This window comes from Arachis ipaensis, chromosome B3, assembly GCF_059453495.1.
Source record: "Arachis ipaensis isolate K30076 ecotype BB chromosome B3, ASM5945349v1, whole genome shotgun sequence".
Lineage (NCBI taxonomy): Eukaryota > Viridiplantae > Streptophyta > Magnoliopsida > Fabales > Fabaceae > Arachis > Arachis ipaensis.
In genome coordinates, this window is record NC_142438.1 from 55,521,394 (window position 1) to 55,539,834 (window position 18,441).

The 18,441-nt window shown below is 33.3% G+C and overlaps 1 protein-coding gene across 1 annotated transcript; it reads left to right on the plus strand.

Annotated features, from left to right (window-relative positions):
• The first annotated feature begins 6,539 nt into the window (after positions 1 to 6,539).
• Positions 6,540 to 7,234, plus strand: LOC107633275 (sugar transporter ERD6-like 5). Its single transcript, XM_021117314.2, has 5 exons — positions 6,540 to 6,560; positions 6,677 to 6,742; positions 6,844 to 6,919; positions 7,015 to 7,079; positions 7,193 to 7,234. The coding sequence occupies exons 1-5, from the start codon at positions 6,540 to 6,542 to the stop codon at positions 7,232 to 7,234; spliced, it is 270 nt and encodes an 89-aa protein (XP_020972973.2).
• The last annotated feature ends 11,207 nt before the right edge of the window (positions 7,235 to 18,441 follow it).

Sequence of the window (18,441 nt, forward strand, 5' to 3'; positions counted from 1 at the left end):
GCTAGCACAAATTCGGCATATTCATCCACTAATTCTTTATCCATTTCCGCAAATTAATTATGTAATTTGTAAATAATCATGACCCTTCTTTCTCATTTTTTAACATATTTATTTCCTTTTTGAAAAAGAAAAGAAAAAAATTTCCCCCAATTCTTAGACTTTGAAATCTTTTGGCTGATTTCAGATTGATCTCCTAACCTATTCAATAGTACTAATACTAAATGATCGATCCGCTAAAATTCTACCCACTAAATTCTTTAAACATTTCTACAAACTTTTCTCTATTTCTTTCTTATCAAAAAAGATTATTAAAAAGTATTTTGGCTAATTTGTTATTAATTCATTTTATACTTATAACTACCCTTTCAATTTTTTTTCATTTAGTTGGATTTCTAATAAAAATTTAATTAAAACTATCCAAATTTTTTAAGTAAATACTTATTCTCAGTCAAATAAAACTGTAAAATATTCACTTATTTAGAATCAGGGAGTAACATATAATCTTTTAGATTTTATAAGACAATAAAAAGAAAAATACGAATAAAGATAAATTAGATAATTGAACATTAAAAATTCTTAGAACTAATTATATATTTTCATATAAATTAAAATATTTTCTTTTTTAGATGATGTGTAATATTAATATATATTTGACTTATAGTGTAAAGTTTACGTTAAAATATTTAAAAAAAAATAGCTAATAAAAAATATTAAAACATTTTAGAATTTAACCTAAATAATAGTACAAACTATTTGAACGTACAAACTAAAAATATTTTACATGATAACTGCATACTAATTAAACACTTAACTTCATAGAAAATAAAAATTGAAAAAACCTTATAATAATATTCTTCTCCAATTTTTTTTTGTGTATAATCTTTTTTTCGCCTTAACTTTTTTATTGTTTTTGTTATTGTTGTATATATACATATTTTTTCCCTCTCCATCAACGTATTCTTAAACCCTTTAAAATCTCAAATGGTCAAACTCAAAAGAGGGTGATAAATATAGGTTAATTCCTAAATATGTCTCTAAAATATTTTTAATTAGAGAATTTAATTTTTAATAAATTTTAATTATTAAATTAGTTTTAAATTTTTATGTTATTAAACATATCAATCTTAATGTCAAATTTTGATAATAGTTAGACAAATTAATCTCTGTCGTTATTTAATAAAAAACATAACAGCTTTTAAAAAATTTAAAATTTTCATATTCATCTCTTTATATAATTACAATCTTCACTTTAATTTGTGTAGTAAAATAAAAGTTTGTAAATTGATTTGGTGTTTAAAATTTTTAGAGGACTAAAATACACCTTTTAATTTTGGTGTTACCCTTTCAGTGATGTTTAACAACGATGTTAAAATTTGGTGTGTTTCTTTGTATGTGAGACCACAAATTTAATTTGAAGGTCGAATTTATGACTTTTAATTTTTTTTAAACATACAAATTTCAGGGTCAAATTTTTTTTTAATACAAATCTTACTCTTAGATTTAGATTTATATTTTGGTATTAAAAAAATTTTACATGTGCAGTTTAAATCTTCTAATTTGTTTTAAGATAAAAAAAAGTTATTTTAACACAAATTGAATCTTTCGATTTGTGCATTATGAAATGTAATTTTTAATTAGATTTGTCTACAAATTTTATTATTACTCAAATTTGATGGTCTAATTTGTTATTTAAAGTTAAAAAAATAAAACTCATATCAGAAAAAAATATACCAATTTATCATTACATTAAATTACATACGATCTTTTTCTATTTTTAAAAAATATTAACCGATGGTCCCAAGAAAAGCATAAAATTGTTGAGATTGAAATTGTAATAATTATGAGAGTAAGGATCATACAAATGTTGGACTATGTGTATGAAAACAGAGAAGCAATTGTTGGATGAATAAATTAGAAGTACCTGCTCATCCATCAACACCATTTCAATGGAGCTATTGGATTTGGAGTCTTTGAATTTTGGTAAAGACCAGAGTCTGATTACTCTGATATGAATCTTCCAGCTCTCTTTTGACGGTGCAATCATCTCTAACAAATCATATTGTCTATCCATTTTTTTTCTAGAGAAAAAAAAAGAGCAACGTAAATTGTAACAAGTATGTATGATAACAGTATAAGACCATACTTCCTAGATTTTTATAGCAACTAAGAAGAGGTATATTTTTTAGGTAAATCATTTTAAAATTAGACTGCATCAAAAATCACATTTTTTCCATAATCCAAAAGAAGAAAAAATCTATCTTGATAATTTAAAAAAAGAAAAAAGATTTGAATTGAAAATACAGCTCTTATTCTATATCATAAATACTCTTAATTCAAAATATACCGAGTAAAAAAAGATACGAAAATAAGAGCTGAATCCATGTCTTCCTGTGATTAAAATATATATATATATATATATATATATATATACACACACACACACACGTGTATAATAATACCCTTAATATATGTATCAGAAAAATCTATAATTTTATTGTTGTTTTCTAAACTAGGCATCATACGTAGCAAATTTAAGATAGTTTTATCCCAATCATATGCCTTTTTTATGAGCTTAAATTATTAGAAAAATTAATTTTATAACATAGTATCATATTTTCTATAATTTAAAATTTGAGGCATTGATTTTTATTGACTCCAAAAAAATATTGCAACATAAGACAAATAAAAAAATATATATAAGATTTAGACAAAATAAAAAAATTACGTGAAAAGACGTATTAAAAATAGGATCAACTGTATGATAAAATTAATTATATATGGGTCGCATGCAATTTGGGATTAGGGTTTTAAATTACATATATTAATGAATTAGTTTAGAGACTTACCATGATTACAACCAAAGTTCTGAGAACAGGGGAAAGACCCAATGAAAGATCCATTGGGAAGCTGTTGTTAAGACTGGGCATGTTTGTGTGCAAGTGTTTCAAGTAATTGGTTTTTTTTTCTGTGTAATCTAAAACACAAAACACAAAGCACACAACCTGAGATGAATAATCAAATAATCATCTACAAATTTTACAAAAACACAAAGCAGTAGCAGTACAACAGAACCAGAACCCAAAAATCAAATAATCGTTCAACGATTTCAACAATCGAAGAACAGGTGCACACCAAAGCCACTGACCTTCGAGACAATGACGCCGAGACGACGGCGACAAGACGACCGCGAGCAGGAAGAATCCGACGGAGGATGGGCGCCGAGTGAGGAAGAAGACATCGAATAGGAGATTTGACTTGGAAAACACCGACAGTACAAAGAGAGACTCCTCGGACAGCCACGGACGGCGGCAATCGGTCACTCCATTCGGCGGCGGTGGAGGCTAGCTAAGGTTTTCCCTTTTTGTTTTTCTTTGAATGAAGGAATGAATGAAAGTAACAAAAGAGAGGAGGGAGACCAGCAAGCAATAACGTGTCTAACTCTTTTTGTTTTCTTTATTTATTCTAATTTATAAAAGTAACAAAAGAGAGGAGGGAGTTACGTGTCTAACTCTTTTTGTTTTCTTTTGTTTTCTTTATTTATTCTAATTTATAAAAGTAACAAAAGAGAGGAGGGAGACCAGCAAGCAGTAACGTATTACTCCCTCTTTGTTCTATTTTGTTTTCTTTATTTATTCTAATTTATAAGGAGACTACTTGTGATTGATTAAATTTTCTACATGTATTTTGGTAAACGAAGAGATTGATTAAAAAAAGTTCTTATTTCTGATCATTGAATATATTCCTCCTATTCTAAAATAATTGTTGCTTTAATTTTAACTTTTAGATTTATTAAAAAATTAAAATATTCATTTTAAATTAAAGTAAAGCCGTACTTATTTTAAAACTGAAGAATTATACGATAATAATAATAACAATCACTACAAGAAAAAGCATATTTATCGACGAAAAAAATCGACGACTATCTCTCCCGTCGATATTTTTCGACGGCTTGCCGTCGATATTTAAAAAAATAATAATTAAAAATAAAATAATAAAATTGACAGTCTAGTCGTCGATTTTTTGATGATGCATTAAATCTCTTTTAATTATCGTCATATTGTAGACGAAGCGGGGTTGAAAATACTTTTATATTAAAATCGACAGACATAGCGTCTTTTTTTATATTTAAAATATTGACAACATTTCTGTCGATAAATTTAAACGTTCCAGATTGTTTCTTAAAATACGAAACGGGAGATGAAAATACTTTTATATTAAAATCGACAGACATAGCGTCTATTTTTATATTTAAAATATCGACAACATTTTTGTCGATAAATTTGAACGTTCCAGATTTTTTTTTTAAAATCAAATAAATGGTATGGATTGAATATAAAAAATAGACGCTAAATACGTTAATTTTTTTCAAAATAAAATCGACATACATACTGTCGATTTTTATTGCTAAAAGCACGAGCCCGCGCCCACTTCCCGCTCCAAGTTCAGAAACAAAATTTTATCATTTTATTTTCCTCTCTTTTCTTTTCTGCATTCCACTTCTTTTCTGCATTCAGAAACACAATTTCAGACCACTTCACGGTTGCACCACCATCACTCAGTTTGCTCGCGCCGCCACTGTCGCTCCTCTTGCTGGCGCTGCCTGTCGCTCCGTTGCTGCCGTGCCACACAGTCGCTTCTTCTCTCTGTTGCCGTCGTAGCTCCTCCTACTTTGGTCCTTCTCCGCTCTCTCTCAATCGAACTCACAAAAACCAGGTATCATTTTCTGACTGTTACTGAACTCTTTTCAAAGCCAACTTCAGTTTCATTTGGAAATCCCCTATTTCAGGTGTAAACTATGACCTAATTGTAATATCCTGTTTTCTAAATCTAGAAATTCTGGTCATGTTTATTCTGGTCATAATTTGCTGCTTCATGAATTCTTAATATATTATTTCTCTGCTTAATTGAAATGATTGTGGTACTTATTTCATACTCTCCTTCTGTACTGATTTTTGGTTAGGGATTTTACTTTTGTTTTGATTTGGATTTTGCTTTTGTTCTGATTTGACTTGCTGTTTGTCTTAAATAAATAATTTAAGAAAAACTTCTTTTCATCATAAGTGCATTATGAATTTTTTTTAAAAGAAAAAAAATCTTTTGAAGAGCATTGTTTTGTTACTTGTGATCTGTTTCTATGCATCAATTCTCATCCACTGTAGTTAGTTAACAAATAAAGTGCTGGCTCTGTTATTTCTTGATTGAGTAAGAAGAAGGAGTGAGTAAGAAAAACCCGCCTGAGCATGAGACTGAACCATTTTCTAAGTACTCCTTGAATCCTGGTACAACTTTGTTGTTGGACCATTTTGCTTCTTGCAGAAACGATTTGCACAAATCACACCACTGATATCATAAGTATAGACATATCAATCAATTTATGAATCCTCATAATAATTGTGTAGATAATAGTGAAAACATTAATTTAGGAATCTAATTAAGAGTTAATAAGACTTGATTAAACTTAGGAAAAGTATAGTACATACAGCTTTTTTGAGATAGGGAAGCCACTTGACTGCATGATCTTTGAAGATATCAAAAGCCATTTCATTGATAGTGGTATAAAGCACTAGGAAGCACAATATCATGTAGTCTGGAAGATTGTTAATGGTATTTACATCCCATCTGATATAAAAGCATGCATATAATAATAATTAAATTTTGCCGCATTAAGTTATTGTTATAAATATATACTAAATAATATAATAAAGCAACCTCTCAATAGCATCCGTGAAGAGAACATCAATTCTCTTTTAAAGTGGCTTGATTCTCTTTTTCATTTTTCTGCATTTGTTATTTTTCATTGGATATTGGCTAATAATCTTAATGAGTGGCCACCGTTTTCATTTTACAATTTGGAGTGCTGAATTTAATCAATCATTTTGAATAGCAATTAGAGTGAAACTATGGTTGTGACTTCTGTCTTGTCAATTATAGTGAAAACTATAAGACATTACTATTGAGTAGATGTGCTTGCTTACTTAAAGAAATCTTTTAATGGTTCTTGTTTCTATAAATGTAATGTATTTCCCCTCATCAATTTGATAGAGAGGGAAGAAAAAGAATGGAAGAAGCTCTTCTTGGAAGCTAGATTCAGTCACTATAAAATAACACCCATATTTGGTATGAGGTCACTCATTGAAGTTTATCCTTGAATAATAAAAGGCAGAGATATTGATCTATACATTGCTTTATTTTGTTAGGAGTTAAATCTTAGTCATATTTCTGTTAATGATCTAGGCCTCTGCTTTATAACAAGCATATACAATAGCAGTTTATATTGGGAGCCTGTTGTAATAGTTTCTCTCTCGGTGCTTTATAAATAACATTAAACAAACCTATAATAAGCTTCAAAGTTCAAACAGCCTGTGTTTTTGTGCAACAATCTTGTGCTGTTGTGCATATATATTTCATTCTTTTGTGCAACCACATTGCAGATTGTTGGTATTTAACACCGGCGCTAAGATTCTTGGTATTTAACACTTGCTGCTTGATTGAAGGTTGCTTGGTGGCTTTACATTGAAAGATTGTTGGTAGGGTGTGGGATGGGCCTTCTATCTTTTGTGGTAATGTTAAGATTCATAAACTTTCTTATAATTTCAGTTCAAACTTCAAATTGCATTCAGCTGATAAAGTCAAAAGAAACACAAATAATTTTTTTTCCTTTTATATAACATAACAGGTTCCAGTTTATGTAGCAGAAGTAACACCGAAGAATCTCCGAGGAGGATTCACCACGGTTCATCAGGTAAAGTGATAAAATATTCTCTCAAATGTCCTTTTACTTGCATCATGTTTTACATATTTCATGCGTTGCATTATTCCAAATCCTTATTATTATGTTGACAGCTTATGATTTGTTGTGGGGTATCATTAACTTATCTTATTGGAGCATTCTTGAATTGGAGGATTTTGGCTCTGATAGGTAAATGACCTTCTTTCTGGTGTTGTTTTAATAAAACATGAAATCAAACAACTGGGTTGATGAAACTGCTCACATCTTTTTCATCTTTGTCTCAGGAATCATTCCTTGTAGTGCACAGGTTCTGAGTCTACCCTTCATTCCTGAGTCTCCTAGGTGGCTGGTTAGTTGTTCCTAGTTGTTTACTATCATTCAAACAAGCAACTAATCATTCTTCACTTTTTATTAAAATGATTGGAGTTGCGAAATGTCACCGATACTTACAATCTTCTGCAGGCAAAGGTTGGTCACTTGGCGGGGAGCGAAAATTCTTTATAGCGCCTTAGGGGAGAGAATGCCAATGTTTCTCAAGAGGCCACTGAAATTAGAGTATATAACAAGTGTTTGTTCATTCGAGTGCTAAACTCGTGTGTTACAATCTATCTAGAAAGCAAAAGAAGCAAGGAAAAAGATACCACAAAGTCTAACACACTAACATGCACTGTTTTAGTAGGATTATACAAAAGCACTTCAGCAGCATTCAGAAGCTAGCATTATTATATTAGCACTCGGCATTCATTATATATTAGCACTCATTATATATTAGCACTCAGCACTTATTATTATGTTCCTCTTCCTCTAACATTTCTTCAACTGCTTCCTTGAATCTGAGGCTTGCACTCAGCACTCATGAAGAATGTGGTGGAAGCCTGTTTGTGAAGGTGTACATGGAAGGCATTCCAATAGGGAGGAAACTCGACACCACTATTCTCTGGGGTACAGAGATGGATGAAGTTGTAGTTCAACCTAGTGAGAGATGCCATGTCCTCACTTATGAAGATGAAGAAGGAGATCTTGTTATGGTTGGGGATGTTCCTTGGGAGTAAGTCATCATCATCATCTAAATTCTCTTCTTTCTTTCTTTCTTTAATGAAACTAATTGATATTATATGTTGATGTTGGTGTGGATGTTTGTTTCCACTGTAAAGAGGTTGAATATCACAAGGGTAGACACATTCACTACCTCTTGATAATGCAGATCTCTATATGTTTTGGATTAATTAGGTAGCTTCAGAGACACTACTGAGGTTTCCAATTTTGTTCTTAGTACTACTACTACTAGTGTAGTCTTAATTACAAGTGTTGAATCATCAAAACTATGCACAAAGTTAAGTCCTCAGTTATATATACTACATGCATAGCTTGCTCACTAGTCACTACTTTCTTCTTTCCTTCAACATGTATAATTAATTAATTAATTAATTCCTGTCGTACATTCATTCCTAATTAGTGTATGTCACAGCTTCTTTTTATTAATTAGCTTTTCATAAAGGCAAAAGATAGATTGACATATACACATAACAAGTATGAACTAGAAACAAGTAAAGGTTATATTGGCAAAATAATATAGTATAAATTTTATTTTTATATTTAAAAGTTTATTTGTCTTGTTATCTAATATTCTGTATAAATTTTATTTATATATTTAAAAGTTTATTTGTATTAATTGTTTACTATTTTTCAAATAAAAAAAATAATTAAAATATATAACTATTAAAATCGATAGAAAAGTTGTCGCTTTTTAAATTTAAAATAGACAAAAAAACAAAATATAGACAAATTCTTGGTCGGTATCTAAATTAATAAATTGATGGCAATTGTGTCGAATTTATTGAATCAAATATCGACGGCAGTGTTGTCGATTTTATTAAGCATATTATAGACGAAACTGTTGTCGATTTTATTAAGCATATTATAGACGAAATTATTGTCGATTTAATTGAATCAAATATCGACAGAACTGGCGTCGATTTTATATAATAATATCGACGGCAACTTTGTCGATTTTATTAAGAATGTAGAGTTTTCAAACTCATATTATAGACAAAAACGTTGTCGATTTTATTACATTATTATCGACGGCAAGGCAAGCCGTCGATTTTATTAGAATTTTAAAAAATCGACAAGCTTAATAGCGACCATCATCGCCGTCCATTTTGCTGTCGAAATTTAATATTATCGACGGCTTAGCCGTCGATTTGGCCGTCGATTTTAACGATGTTTCTTGTAGTGAATGATGCTGAATGAGCAAAAGATTTCAATAATGCATGATTTATTCCCAAGTTTTCAAAGTGGTAATCATATTCATGTGAGAGAGGGGTTTCCAATGAAAAGTTCAATACATTCCGAGATTGAGTATGCTATGTATAGTTGAATCTCACTCAACTCTCTTTGCAATTGCCAACATATTATCACCAACACTAATATTACATTTATTTCTTCAACGGGCTTTCATTTTTTTATATAAGTACTTAAATACTAATAATAATAATAATAATAATAATAATAATAATAATAATAATAATAATAATAATAATAATAATAATAATAAGTATTTATTAAAAGAAAACACACTCAAATCTTGGATTAAATAAACAAATATACGAAACAACTCTTGTATCAAGTTCTAAGAGATAAATTAATGTCAACACAAATTTTAAAAAATAAACTACTCATATATGGTAGATCCTAATCACTCTCAAACAACCATACTTCATTCAAGTAATAGTTTAAATAAATTATTCTCATATATTATAAATCGAACTGTGTAAAGGCGCACTACAAGAAAAAGCAATATTTGTAACAAAAAATATTGTTACAAAAAATCGATATTTTGAAACAAAAGGATTTTGTAACAAAAAAAGGGGCCGTTGCAGTATGTCCCGTTACAAAAAGTTTTCGTAACAAAAAATGAAACTGTTACAATTCAAAGTAATATTTTGTAACAATTTTTTCTGATACAAAAAACCAAAAGTTGTTACAAAAGTGATAACAAATTTTGATCTTCAAAATATTTTTGGTGACAATATATTTTTTCCTATCATAAAATTTTGTTACAAAATATAACTTGATTTTGTAACATTTTTTTTCTTTAGTTACAAAACACTATTTATTTTGTAATAATTTTTAAATACAAATTATACACATAATTTGCCAAATTATATTTTTTAAATTAATTAATATATAAACTAATTTACTCAGCAAGTCAACATTTATATAATATATAATAACATAAATAGTTCAAATATCTTTTATTTAACTAAGATTGTTTTATAAATCTTCAACATATAAACTTTAAAGTACAAACTAACAAGACACATTGAAGAACCCTAATGTAGATACATAGGACAAGAAATACAAGGAATTATAAATCTCCAAAATGTAATAAGTGCCACACACCATCATGTTCATACAAGTTCCATCATGTATGAACAAAGAACTACAAACTCCATCATATCCATCGAGCTCCTTTCTCATGGAGAAACTTCTAATAAGTACCACACAAGTGCCAAACACCTAAAAAGTTCACCAACCAAAAAACACTAGCTTAAATTCAAATCAAATCAATAATGTTTCAAAATACAACCCTACTTCTCAAAATTTTTAAAAATTCATAGAGTGCTTCTTATGTTCCAAACTCTAGTGTGAATGCTCTATGGATCACATTCTTACACCAGATTTGGTTCCAACTCAATCAGGTTAATATAAAACTTTATAGGAATTTCACAAGTTGCTACTACAATAGGGTGCCACAATAAAAAGCCTAGAAAGTGCAATCACTTAGTAAATTCATATAAAAATTATCATATAACTATAAGTTTATGGTGAATTACTAGGGTTTTTAACTTCATACTACAATTAAAACAAGAATGTACAAATTTATTAATTTTTACATAATTTTTGCACAAAAAGCTTATTTCAAAAATCATACAATTTTATCTATTGAACCAAATGACTTGAAACTTCACAGGGGACAACTAGGCTCATAAACCAAACTACTCATATTGGTTCCAAGTGAAAAGCAATTGCGGTTTGTTATGATCACACAACATTTTCTACCACATGCATCCATCTAAACAAAACAAGAAAAATTGCATACAAAGTATTGAAAGAAAAAGTACAAAGTATGGTACCCGTTTTGTTATGTTTCAATTTCAACAAATTAAACCAAACAAATGAATTAAATAAGAAAGACCATATAGTCAAGTGCTAGTTGTAGATAATAGTTCCATAAAATAATACGGAAGTACCATTGATGAGCGAATAATTTATACGCTTTTTGGCATTGTTTTTAGTATGTTTTTAGCATGTTTTAGTTAGTTTTTATTATATTTTTATTAGTTTTTATTTAAACTTCACTTTTTTGGACTTTACTATGAGTTTGTGTATTTTTCTATGATTTCAAGTATTTTCTGGCTGAAATTGAGGGACCTGAGCAAAAATCTGATTCAGAGGCTGAAAAGGACTGCAGATGCTGTTGGATTCTAACCTCCCTCCACTCAAAGTGGATTTTCTGGAGCTACAGAAGCCCAATTGGTGCGCTCTCAATTGCGTTGGAAAGTAGACATCCAGGGCTTTCCAGCAATATATAATAGTCCATACTTTGCCCAAGATTTGATGGCCCAAACCGGCGTTCAAAGTCAGCATCAGAATCCTCGTGGTATAAGCTAGAATCCATTGGCGGCCATTCTTGAGAATCCGGAAGGTCTAAACCTTGTCTGTGGTATTCTGAGTAGGATTCAAGGATTGAATGACTGTGACGAGCTTCAAACTCGTGATTGTGGGGCGTTAGTAACAGACGCAAAAGAATCACTGGATTCTATTCCGACATGATCGAGAACCAACAGATGATTAGCCGTGCTGTGACAGAGCGCGTTGAACATTTTCACTGAGAGGACGGGAGGTAGCCATTGACAACGGTGAAACCCAACATACAGCTTGCCATTGAAGGAGCCTTGCGTGCTTGAAGAAGAAGACAGTAGGAAAGCAGAGATTCAGAAGATGGAGCATCTCCAAAACCTCAACCTATTCTCCGTTACTGCAAAAGAAGTATTTATTTCATGTTCTTCTACTTTTTACAATTAAATCTCAGAGTTATTGATATCTTGACTAAGAGTTACGAGATAACCATAGCTTGCTTCAAGCCGACAATCTCCGTGGGATCGACCCTTACTCACGTAAGGTATTACTTAGACGACCCAGTGCACTTGCTGGTTAGTTGTGCGGAATTACAAAAGTGTGATTGTGATTTCATGCACCAAGTTTTTGGCGCCGTTGCCGGGGATTGTTCGAGTTTGGACAACTGACGGTTTATCTTGTTGCTTAGATTAGAAATATTTTATTTTTGTTGGTTTAGAGTCTTTTATTTGAGTTTAGTTTCATATTTTAAGTTTGGTGTCAATTGCATGCTTTTATTTTCTTTTAATTTTTCGAATTTGCATGTTCCTAGTTCTTTCTTGATCTTTAAAAATTCTAAGTTTGGTGTCTTTTTTGTGTTTTCCCTTAAATTTTCGAAAATTTGTGTTTGATTTTCTAAAAATTTTAAGTTTGGTGTTTTTGTGCTTTTATTTACTTAAAAATTTTTCAAAAATTTGTTCTTGGTGTTCATCTTGATCTTCGAAGTGTTCTTGGTGTTCATCTTGACATTCAAAGTTTTCTTGTTTGTTCTCTGTGTTTTGATCTAAAATTTCTAAGTTTAGTGTCATTTTGTTGTTTTTCTCTTTCCTCATTAAAAATTCAAAAATTCGAAATTTTGCATTAACTTAGTCAAAGATTTTCAAAATCATATTTTTTAGTCAAGTCAAAATTCTAATTTCAAAAAAAAATTTGATTTCTTTTTTTTCTCAAATCTTTTTCAAAAAAAATCAAATCTTTTTAATTTCTTGAATCATATCTTTTCAATCAAATCTTTTTCAAAATAATTTTCAATCATATCTTTTTTATTGCTCTTTTCAAAATCTTTTTAATCAATTAATTAATTTAGTTTTCAATTTGCTTTGATTTTATTTTCTTTTAGTTTTCGAAATTTTATTTTATTTTCCATTTATTTTATTTTATTAATTTCGGTTACTTTTAATTAAAATAAAATAAAAACAAAAAAATATAATTCATATCAATTCCCTTTTCTCCATCATGGACCTAAGTGGAAGTGAGCTGTCCAGAAGGACTCTAGGGTCATATGCTAACCCCATTACAGCTGCATATGGGAGTAGCATCTGTATACCTCCCATCAAAGCAAGCAGATTTGAGCTAAACCCTCAGCTCATTATCATGGTTCAGCAAAATTGCCAGTATTCCAGTCTTCTGCAGGAAGAACCTACTGAGTTTCTGGCACAGTTCTTACAAATTGCTGACACAGTACGTAATAAAGAAGTGGATCAGGATGTCTACAGATTATTATTATTTCCATTTGCTGTAAAAGATCAAGCTAAGAGGTGGTTAAATAACCAACCCACATCAAGCATAAAAACATGGAGGCAATTAACAGACAAATTCCTGAATCAATTTTACCCTCCAAGAAGGATGACACAGCTAAGGCTGGACATCCAAGGCTTTAAACAAGAGGATCATGAATCCCTTTATAATGCCTGGGAGAGGTACAGAGGGATGCTGAGAAAATGTCCTTCTGAAATGTTTTCAGAGTGGGTACAGTTAGACATCTTTTACTATGGGCTTACAGAAAAAGCTCAGATGTCCCTAGATCACTCAGCTGGTGGATCTATTCACATGAGAAAAACAATTGAAGAGGCTCAAGAACTCATAGATACAGTTGCTAGAAATCAACATCTGTACTCAAACAGTGAGTCCTCTACAAAAGAAGAAGCTATGGCAGTAACTACTGATCTTAATCCTCAAGAACAGATTGTTGAGCTTAATCAGCAATTACTCCTTATGACAAAACAATTAGCAGAATTTAAAGAGATGCTCCAAGACACTAAAAATGCTAACAAGAATATGGAAGCACAATTGAATCAGACAAGACAGCAGCTATCTAAACAGATAACAGAAGAATGCCAAGCTGTTAAATTAAGGAGTGGGAGGACACTGAATGTATCAGTTCAAAGTGGCAAAAAGCCAAGAAAGGAACAACTAACAGAGGATAACCAAACCACTGCCCAACATCCCTCTGAGGACAGTAAGAGCCCAGAGAGGAATACTTCTGGCGTTCAAACGCCAGAAAAGGGGGAAAAGTTGGCGTTAAACGCCCATTCCTTGCCCAGTTCTGGCGTTCAAACGCCGGAAAAGGGTGGGAAGCTTGCGTTAAACGCCCATCCTGCACCCAATCCTGGCATTCAAACGCCAATGAGAAATCAGACACCTGAGAGTGCTGATAGTAACTCCTCTAAGAAGGCTTCTCCAACCACCTCTGTAGGGAATAAACCTGCAGCAACTAAGGTTGAAGAATATAAAGCCAAGATGCCTTATCCTCAGAAACTTCGCCAAGCGGAATAGGATAAACAATTTGCCCGCTTTGCATACTATCTCAGGACTCTTGAAATAAAGATTCCGTTTGCAGAGGCACTTGAGCAAATACCCTCTTATGCTAAGTTCATGAAAGAGATCTTAAGTCATAAGAAGGATTGGAGAGAAACTGAAAGAGTGTTTCTTACTGAAGAATGCAGTGCAGTCATCCTAAAAAGCTTACCAGAAAAGCTTTAAGATCCAGGAAGCTTTATGATACCATGCACATTAGAGGGTGCTTGCACCAAGACAGCTCTATGTGACCTTGGAGCAAGTATTAACCTAATACCTGCATCCACTATCAGAAAGCTTGGGTTGACTGAAGAAGTCAAACTAACCCGGATATGTCTCCAACTTGCTGATGGCTCCATTAAATATCCATCAGGCATAATTGAGGACATGATTGTCAAGGTTGGGCCATTTGCCTTTCTCACTGACTTTGTAGTGCTGGAAATGGAGGAGCACAAGAGTGCAACTCTCATTCTAGGAAGACCCTTCCTAGCAACTGGACGAACTCTTATTGATGTACAAAAAGGGGAAGTGACCCTGAGAGTCAATGAGGATGAGTTCAAGTTGAATGCTGTCAAAGCTATGCAGCATCCAGACACATCAAATGACTGCATGAGCACTGATATTATTGACTCTTTAGTGGAAGAGATCAATATGACTGAGAGTCTCGAATCAGAGCTAGAGGATATCTTTAAAGATGTTCAGCCTGATCTGGAGGAACCAGAGGAAATAAAAGAACCTCTGAAAATTCCTCAGGAAGAGGATAAGCCTCCTAAACCCGAGCTCAAGCCACTACCACCCTCCCTGAAGTATGCATTTCTGGGAGAAGGTGACACTTTTCCAGTGATCATAAGCTCTGCTTTAAATTCACAGGAAGAGGAAGCACTGATTCAAGTGCTAAGGACACACAAGACAGCTCTTGGGTGGTCCATAAGTGATCTTAAGGGCATTAGCCCATCAAGATGCATGCACAAAATCTTATTGGAAGATAATGCCAAGCCAGTGGTTCAACCACAGAGGTGGCTAAATCCAGCCATGAAGGAGGTGGTGCAGAAAGAGGTCACTAAGTTACTAGAGGCTGGGATTATTTATCCTATTTCTGATAGCCCCTGTGTGAGCCCTGTCCAAGTTGTCCCCAAGAAGGGAGGCATGACAGTGGTTCATAATGAAAACAATGAACTGGTTCCTACAAGAACAGTTACAGGGTGGCGTATGTGTATTGACTACAGAAGGCTCAATACAGCCACCAGAAAGGATCATTTTTCTTTACCATTCATAGACCAAATGCTAGAAAGACTAGCGGGTCATGATTATTAATGCTTTTTGGATGGCTATTCAGGCTATAATCAAATTGCAGTGGACCCTCAAGATCAAGAGAAAACAGCATTCACATGTCCTTCTGGCGTATTTGCTTACAGAAGAATGCCTTTTGGTCTATGCAATGCACCTGCAACTTTTCAGAAGTGCATGCTCTCCATCTTCTTTGATATGGTAGAGAAGTTCCTGGAAGTCTTCATGGATGACTTCTCAGTATTTAGAGACTCATTCAGCTCCTGTCTTGGTCATCTAGCACTTGTGCTGAAAAGATGCCAAGAGACTAACCTGGTTTTAAACTGGGAGAAATGTCACTTTATGGTGATTGAAGGAATTGTCCTTGGACACAAAATTTCAAGCAAGGGAATAGAGGTGGATCAAGCCAAGGTGGAGGTGATTGAAAAATTACCACCACCTGCCAATGTAAAAGCAATAAGAAGCTTTTTGGGACATGCAGGATTCTACAGGAGGTTCATAAAAGATTTTTCAAAAATTGCAAAACCTCTAAGCAACCTGCTAGCTGCTGACACGCCATTTGTGTTTGACACAGAGTGTCTGCAGGCGTTTGAGACCCTGAAAGCCAAGCTGGTCACAACACCAGTCATCTCTGCACCAGACTGGACATTACCATTCGAATTAATATGTGATGTCAGTGACTATGCCATTGGTGCAGTGTTGGGACAAAGGCATAACAAGCTTCTGCACGTCATTTACTATGCCAGTCGTGTTTTAAATGATGCACAGAAGAATTACACAACCACAGAAAAAGAGTTACTTACAGTGGTTTATGCCATTGACAAGTTTATATCCTATTTAGTAGGTTCAAAAGTGATTGTGTATACTGACCATGCTGCTCTTAAATATCTACTCACAAAACAGGATTCAAAACCCAGGCTCATAAGATGGGTGTTGCTTCTGCAAGAGTTTGATATAGAAATAAGAGACAGAAAAGGGACAGAGAACCAGGTAGCTGATCACTTGTCCCAGATAGAACCAGTAGCTGGGGCGTTGACAAACCCCAATTTGAGGATTTATCTTGTGATGATTTCAGGGGTTTTATCAATGATTCCACACACTTTCCATATGAAAATACAAGATTTTGCATTCCTTCCCTAGTTTTGCCTCATGAATGAAAACATGCTTGTTTTGCACTAAAATAGATACATTTCTAATCTTCTCTTGATGCCATTCGATGCCGTGACTTGTGTGTTAAGTGGTTTCAGGATATAGAATAGGAATGGACCGAAAGAGAGAAGGAAGACGGGTACAAAAGAAGGAAGCATGAGGATTAAGCTTTGAAGGTTTCCGCATGGGCGCGTGCGCGCACCTGGCGCGCCCGCGCGGATAGAGCAACGCGAAGCCAAAGCCAAGAGCCGGCTTGAGAAGCGGCTAAGCCAGGATCTTCATGGGCGCGTACGCGTACATCACGCGTCCGCGCACATTACAAGACGTCTCAACGGCGCGCGCGCGTGCCTTGCGCGTGCGCGCCGATTTGCGAATATGATTTTTTAAGAAGTCACGTGACCTAGGCGTGGAGGCAGTTAAGGATTCCACTCTTGGAGAAACACCTTGGCGGGAAAAGCTTAAGAAGACCAAAGGAACAAGGGTTAAGGACACTTTTAGTTCATTTCTTCTAGATCTAGATATTTTTCCTTTTTTTTGGAGAGAAGAGAGAGTTAGTTACATTTTTTGGGAGAAGAAGAGGGAGATTCCAAGCTTCACTAGGGTTCATCCTCATCTAATTTCTGAATTTTCAATGACTTTTTGGTGAGATCCACTACAATTCTCACTCCACTTTGTTCATGTCATAGATTTTCTTCTCCAATTTCAAGTAGTAGATACAATTGATCAATTCTCATAGATCTAGAATTCAACTTTGTAATTTTGGATTTCATCTCTATTTTGGATTTTCATTGCTACTCTTTGAGACTTGTTGTTAGATCTTTGTGTTGCAATACTTTCAATTTGACTTTTCTTCTCATTTTACTATGACTTTCCTTCTTGCTCATCACATGTTTGATAAAATGACAACACTAGCTATGGAGTAGAATTCGCACACTTGGCATAGGGTTTGGTCTTTGGAAGAAGTTGAATAGTGTATCAATAGTTGATTTGGAATTAGGGATTGCTAGTTGGCTTGGAGTGCACTAAAGCTAGATTCCCATAAGGTGAAGCTAGGACTTGTGACTCAAGTTGATTACTTTCATTTGACCTTCCTCTATACCTAGGGGATAACTAAATGGAGCAAGGCCTAATTGTTGTCAACATTGAATGGACTATAAGGATAGGATTTCTAATGCCAACCCTAAGCCAAGTCTTTTGATAATTGATTGTTTGTTTCTCATTGCTTTGCTAAAACCTTCAAAGAATTCCAACAAAGCTTACTAAATCAATAAGATGCACACTTTGGCAATTCCAAGGGAGAACGACTCGGGAGACTAGTACTCTCGGATATAGATTGTAGATTTGTTTGATGAAGGATTTTGTGTCGGTTTAGACTATACTACGATTGATCATTTGATAATTTCTATACCGGCAAAAATCTATTTGTCAAAATGGCGCCGTTGCCGGGGACTTTGCTTAGTGTGCCATGTTATTGTTTTGGATTAAGTATGTATATATGTACATAGTTGCACTTCATTGTAAATTGCTCAATTGACTAACTCCTCATCGTTACAATGAATTCCATTTCCCCTTCATTGCATGACGCGTTCACAACCGAATCCGAGCTTAGCCCCTTTTGATCCGGAAATAGAACGAACTTTGTTTCATATTAGGCAAGCTCGGAGGCGGCTAAGATTTGGAAAGGGTGAAGAGGTTTTCACCACCTCAACCACCTTACTACAAGTGAACATTGAACCGTCACTCAAAGAAGACATTAATCATACTCCCATCAATCTCACTAACAATTCTTCTTTTGT